This window comes from Henckelia pumila, chromosome 4 (genome assembly GCF_033568475.1).
Source record: "Henckelia pumila isolate YLH828 chromosome 4, ASM3356847v2, whole genome shotgun sequence".
NCBI classification, from domain to species: Eukaryota; Viridiplantae; Streptophyta; class Magnoliopsida; order Lamiales; family Gesneriaceae; genus Henckelia; species Henckelia pumila.
In genome coordinates, this window is record NC_133123.1 from 87,681,918 (window position 1) to 87,688,774 (window position 6,857).

At 36.1% G+C, this 6,857-nt stretch overlaps 2 protein-coding genes across 2 annotated transcripts; one reads left to right on the forward strand and one right to left on the reverse strand.

Annotated features, from left to right (window-relative positions):
• Window positions 1–1,739: 1,739 nt before the first annotated feature.
• Window positions 1,740–3,655, forward strand: LOC140861379 (uncharacterized). The gene is made up of 4 exons (XM_073264399.1): window positions 1,740–1,956; window positions 2,038–2,847; window positions 2,948–3,066; window positions 3,164–3,655. The coding sequence occupies exons 1-4, from the start codon at window positions 1,740–1,742 to the stop codon at window positions 3,653–3,655; spliced, it is 1,638 nt and encodes a 545-aa protein (XP_073120500.1).
• A 374-nt stretch (window positions 3,656–4,029) lies between these two features.
• Window positions 4,030–5,682, reverse strand: LOC140866649 (pumilio homolog 12-like). Its single transcript, XM_073271677.1, has 5 exons — window positions 5,258–5,682; window positions 5,014–5,182; window positions 4,759–4,931; window positions 4,426–4,684; window positions 4,030–4,347 (listed from the first exon to the last, which is right to left on the reverse strand). Exons 1-5 carry the CDS (start codon window positions 5,620–5,622, stop codon window positions 4,246–4,248), a joined length of 1,068 nt encoding a protein of 355 aa, XP_073127778.1. The 5' UTR covers window positions 5,623–5,682; the 3' UTR covers window positions 4,030–4,245.
• Window positions 5,683–6,857: the final 1,175 nt, after the last annotated feature.

The window sequence follows — 6,857 nt, forward strand, 5'->3', positions numbered from 1 at the left end:
AATCATCATCTTCAAAGACAAAATCATTATCCTCATTGGCACTATCACCATCATCCAACTTTCCCAATAACCATTCATTACTATCATCTATTTCTGACAAAGAAATAGGATCAATCATATCTCGCATGACATATCTCCGCCTCAATGCTCTATTATATTTGATATATATCAAATCATTCAATCGTTGCTGAGAAAATCTATTTCTTTTTTTCGAATGTATCTGCCAAAGAATTAGAATTAAGAAGTTACACTTCATACTCCATAATCTGAAATTTAGTATGTATTAAATTAAATAATAAAAAACACTTGAAACTTACATGTTCAAATACACTCTAATTACGTTCGCAGCCTGAAGAAGAGCATGTAAGATACAAAATCTTCATTGCAAATGCTTTCAACTCAGGTGTTGATGCACCATAAGAGGACCACCAATCAGCTTTAAAAGCGAGCGCCTCGGTCGCTTAAGCGCAAAGCGATGCGAGGCGCTCAGGATGCGCTTCAGAGAACTCTGAAGCGCAGCAGATCTTCGAGGCGGTCGCTTTATTGCGCCTCGCTTTGAGGCGCAAAGCGATCGCTTCTGCGCTTCTTAGAAGCCAGGCAGATTTTGATTTTTTTTTTTTAAACAAGGCTTAAAGTCACACATTGAAAGTGCACTTTTAAGTTTTTTAAGCCCAAATAACTTATATAATATTAATAGATCTGATATTAAGCCCAATAAAAACTCACGGCCCTCACACTGCATCTCTCTGCCTCACGCTCTGCTCCTCTACTCCTCTGCCTCGCCGAGCCTCTGCCTCGCCGCTGTGCCTGCCTCGCCGGTCGCCGCCGCACCGCCCTGCCGCTCCCCACCTTGTTTACTTAGCACTTCCCTTCTCTTTGTTGCCCAAATAGGTAAATCCTAATTTTATGAATTTTTGTAAATTATATTCAAATGTGTTTTTTTTTAAAATTTAATTAGCAATATGTGATTGTTATTTATTTTTTCAGTTGTTATAACAATGTCACAATCAAACCCAACACTTCCATCGAATCGAAAGGATATTGCTTGGAATTATGCAACTCTTCCGGATCCTAAAAATCCAAATAATGTGTGTTGTTGTTTTTGTGATAAAGTAACAATTGGTGGAATTTATCGGCATAAATTACATTTAGTTGGGGGCAATAGAAATGTGAAAGAGTGTTCGAAATGTCCGGAGCATGTTAAAGAAGAAATCAAAGAGTTCATTAAAAAAAAGAGAAATTTGAAGAATCAAATGAATGATATTCCTCATTTAGATGACATTGTTGATTTGGAAGATGATGAAGATGAAGATGATCTTCAAACTAAACGGAAAGGTAAACGACCAATATCCGGTTCAAGTGGGCTTGGGCCTACGGTGCAAGGTAAAAAAAGTAAACAAGCAGGGCCTATTGACCTTTATTTTGCGAAAGATATAGAAGAAATTGTCAGACAAAGGCGTACGAAAAATAAAGGCCAATATGATGAGAATAAAAAAAAATTAAGAGAAGATGCGATTCAAAAATTTGCTACGTGGATGTATGATGCCGGAATTCCTTTTAATGCTGTTAAATATGATTCTCTGCAGCCTTGAATTGATGCTATTGGGACTTTTGGAGTGGGAATGAAACCTCCATCATATCATGAAGTAAGAGTTAAGTATTTGAAGAAGGAGTTGACAAATACAAACTTGTGTCTCAAATCCCATGAAGAAGATCATGCTAAGTATGGGTGTACAATCATGGCAGATGGGTGGACGGATAAAAAGGGCAGAAGTCTGATAAATTTTTTGGTTAATGGTCCTAAAGGAACCGTATTTGTTGAATTAGTGGATGCTTCAAGTTATTCTCACACTGCTGACAAAATGTATGAGTTACTTAAGTTATTTGTGAATCGAATTGGTGAAAAGAATGTGGTACAGATTGTGACAGATAATGCAAGCTACAATGTCAAAGCAGGTAATATTTTAAATTGTAAATTCATGTTTAATTCTGAATTTTTTAAAATTTTTGAGTGACATTACTTTATTTCATATTCAGGTCGTCTTTTGGAAAACAATTTTCCACACTTGTATTGGACTCCATGTGCAGCACATTGCATAGATTTGATGCTTGAGGAAATATTCAAAATTCCTCGTCTCAAAAGTTTGCATGAAAGGGCATTGATGGTAAATGGTTATATTTACAATAGACCACAGTTATTGAGCATGATGAGGGAGTTTACCGGACAGAGAGACATGATAAGAACTGCAAAGACTCGCTTTGCAACCGCTTTTTTGACTTTAAAGCGGTTTCAAGTACATCAAGCAAATATGAGAAAGATGTTTACATCTGAAAAGTGGGCAACAGGTCGATATTCTAAAGAGGCGGCTGGGAAACGTGTTGCAGAAGTGATGATGATGCCTTCTTTTTGGAAATTTGCAGTTTTTGCATTGAAAGTTGGCGGTCCATTGGTGAAAGTATTGAGGCTGGTAGACGGTGAAAAAAGGTCCCCTATGGGTTACATCTATGAGGCAATGGACAGAGCCAAAGAAGCTATCGCTGCATCATTTAATATGAACGAAGAGAAATATCGTGGTGTTTTTGAAATCATTAACAGAAGATGGAACGTTCAACTCCATCATCCTTTGCATGCCGCTGGATATTTCTTGAATCCCGAGTTTTTTTACACAAATCCTTACATAGAAAATGATGCAGAAGTGTTGGAGGGTTTGTACAAATGCATAGCTAGATTGGTGAGAGGTGAAGATTTGCAAGATAAGATCACAAATCAATTGGAGAAATACAAAAATGCAGAAGGACTTTTTGGTTTACCTATGGCTATCAGACAAAGAGCTTCAAAATCACCAGGTAATAATATTTAGTGCAATCTCAATTTACATTCTCAAGCATTACAAAGTCACAAACTTTGGGAGGTAAGAAATTTAATTTTTGTGTTTCAACTTTAAAGCTGATTGGTGGTCCTCTTATGGTGCATCAACACCTGAGTTGAAAGCATTTGCAATGAAGATTTTGTATCTTACATGCTCTTCTTCAGGCTGCGAACGTAATTGGAGTGTATTTGAACATGTAAGTTTCAAGTGTTTTTTATTATTTAATTTAATACATACTAAATTTCAGATTATGGAGTATGAAGTGTAACTTCTTAATTCTAATTCTTTGGCAGATACATTCGAAAAAAAGAAATAGATTGTCTCAGCAACGATTGAATGATTTGGTATATATCAAATATAATAGAGCATTGAGGCGGAGATATGTCATGCGAGATATGATTGATCCTATTTCTTTGTCAGAAATAGATGATAGTAATGAATGGTTATTGGGAAAGTTGGATGATGGTGATAGTGCCAATGAGGATAATGATTTTGTCTTTGAAGATGATGCTTTGCGTTGGAGTGATGTAGCACAAGCGGCTGGTGTTGGTGAAAGTGCATATGGCTTTCGATCTAGAAATGCATCTAGTTCAAAAAGAGCATCATCATCATCCATTTCAGCAAAAATAAAGCAATCTTTAGCTCGAACTAGACTTGTTGAGGAAGAAGAGCTGAACATTGATCATGAAACTGAAGAAGAAGAAGATACCAATGGATACAAATCAAGCGATGGGGCTGAGGACGTAGATTTGGAGAATGAAGATGATGACTCTTATGATATTTGATGTTTATCTATCACATTTGCAAGGATTCTTGACTTTATTCTTATTATTTTGATAATGTTTTGTTTATTGCGCTTTTGTTCCATGAAGCGTGCGCTTCGCTTTGCGCTTTAAGCCCAAAGGCACTTGAGCGCTTTTTTGCGCTTTACGCTTTTAACAACTATGGTCACACCATGATCTGATGCAGTTCCCTAGAACCCTCAAACACAATTAAATAGCAAGTGATATCTTATCTAGTTTCAGCCCATTTACTGGATTTCACTCTTCCTTTACCATAACTGATATATATACTTGTAATGGAAACGCACTTTAATTATTCAGTAGGTGCATAGAGAAATTCAATCGATATAAGGGAAATAAAAAATTCAAACAATCAAGAAAAAAAACCTATCTTGGGATAGGATGGAACTTCAAATACAGAGGACACATATAATTACTATTAAAGTCATGCATTTAATCTTCAAAACCACACCCTGAAACACAAAAATATAAATATCAAGTATCAGAAAAACACAAAAAAAACAAACAAACAAGGTCATATGCCCAGCGGAGATGGAGATTCCGAGCAGAAAGGACGCAATATTTCTCGCCAATCATACACAGATCCTCTGTGTTTTATTTTTGGGATGGACATTCTTTCCATGGTGATTGGCGCGCAGGGGAATCTGTTGATTCAAAGTCTGACAAGCACTTTTCTGCGGGATTCCATAAAATTGTGTTAACCTTAAACTACATTTATTTAGAGAAATAAAGATGAGTATTGTCATTCATACCATAGAGTGTTTCTTGGCATATTTGAGAACAGATTTGCCATCAGGATGTAGTAGGACTCTCGAGCAATCACGACTGTGGATTATCTCATCGTAGATTTGAGGAGCTACTTTTTCTTTGTATTCCTCCATCAGTATCAAGACTACTTGGGATGCATATCTGTCCATGGACATAAGAGCGAACCCCCCTCTCAGTTGAGCTACTAAATCTTTTTCAACATCCTGTATCCTGAGTTTTATTAAGAGCCACACCAAAGTGCGCCTGAAACCGGAAAAATGTTGGTTTTGGATTTTATATGCAAACTTGAGAGAGAAAGAGAGTTCATGTATACGTGCCCGCATGGATGATGAGACAACTTCCGTAGATCTTCTTTTATTTTTGAGAGAATACCAGTTTGGTTTTCCAGTACAAAGGCATCTGATCCGAGGAGGAGTTCCCGAAGAAGACTGCATCCAGTTCGATTGGTCGCCATTTCGAAAAATATATCAGATATGACATCGAGAATTGGCTGCGAGAAACATGAGTAGTGTAACATACACCGTAAAAAAAAAAAAAAAAAAAAAAACTAGGATTAAATAAGGGACAAATACTTTGGTTTCTTCGGCCGGAAGAGGGAAAATATCCAAGCACCGGCTAATAACTCTAGAACCAATGTCGTGGTTTACGAGCCGAGGCGTGAGGCGTCGCAAAACGGATACCACGTCAGATATTTGCTTTGGTGTCCTGAGACACCGGAGAAAATCCTTGATGCACCGAGATCTGCGAGAAAACAGGAAAATGGAGAAATCGGGGTGTTTTTATTAAGGTTACGGACATATTATTATCATTACATACCCATCAGAGTTGAGACAGACAACAAGGAATAAATCGACATCGGCAGTGACAGAAGAAACCAAATGGTTCATCTGTTGTTCGTTGCAGGCGTGACAAAGAGATATAACTACGTTCCCACCTAATCGATCAAACATCAACGCACATATTTGATCTTTCAACTCCGAAAAGATCAATTGAACGTCTTCTGGTTTCCCTCCTCCGAGTATGCGACACAAGTACTGGTAACCGATCGGGTCCATTGCTTTCCAGAACAACTGGCCCTTCCATTCTTCTAAAGAGTTGAAAGGTGGCACCGGCGGCAGACGAGGGACTGGCCTGTGTGCGGCGGCAGGAGGCGTTGAACTATTGTCGTCACACTCATACATCGGAATTTCTGATCAGAGATTCAATCGCATTCGACCTAGCTAGGATTTCACTTTCAGAGAATTGGGGATATCTATTCTATCTAATTTTTTTTCTTATTATTTATCAATTATCTACTAGTATCCAACCAGGTACACGCACGTGTCATCTATTTAAATTTAAATTATATTAAGTTTAAGATCATCTTCAAAATTGAATTGGTACGTTAGTATATCTATATTAAATTAAATTTCTTTTTATTATATTAAGTTTAAGACCATTTTAAAAACTAAATTGTGACGTTAGTGTGTCTATATTAAATTAAATTTCTTTTTATTATATTAGGTTTAAGACCATTTTAAAAACTAAATTGGTACATTAGTGTGTCAATATTAAATTAAATCTCTTTCTATTATATGAAGTATAAGATCATCTTAAAAACTGAATTGGTACTTTAGTGTGCCAATATTAAATTAAATTACAAATTAAATCTATCTATATTAACATGGTAATGGCTTAGAGGAAATAACTACCATCACCAACTTCTCCTCAGAACTTTGAAAATAACTACAATTCTACGTTATCAATCCACTATCTCACTAAACTTCTCACTCACTCCATGTTTTACTTTTGAAAAAAACATATAAAAAAAATTCTATTTTACACTCGCAAGGCGTGTGTATTTTTCACAAGTATATATTAATAATTAATATTTTTTTTCTTAAAAAAGATTTAGCTATTCTTATGTGTAAATGTCAAATGACGGGATAATTATTGAATATATCCTCCAAGTTTCATCATCATCCCAATTATATCTCTTTTGTTTATCAAGTTTTGAATATATCCCTTATTAATTAAAAGGTGTCTCGAATATGTCCTTGAAACTAAATAATACATATTCTGCCCTTTATTTCCCTTTTTAACATTTGAAAGCTTAATTTCATCATGCTTCCGTAAGTAAATTAAAGCAAATTACCTCTTTGACCACATTGTGGTCGGGTTATGTCTATCGGGTTTTACGGGTTGCTTCTCACAACCGAACCACGCGATCGCAAACGATGATTCCTGACACAGACTCCTTTAGCAGCAACTAGCACAATCTTATTTCGTTTCCTACCTTAAGGCGGCGTACAGTAAAAGCTTAATTTTTAAATGAAAACAACATGATAGGGAAGAGCTTTACAAATTTATTCAGATAACATATTATTACATAAATCAACCTTCTTTGAAGAGGATGAGATAACTAGTTTAACTACTC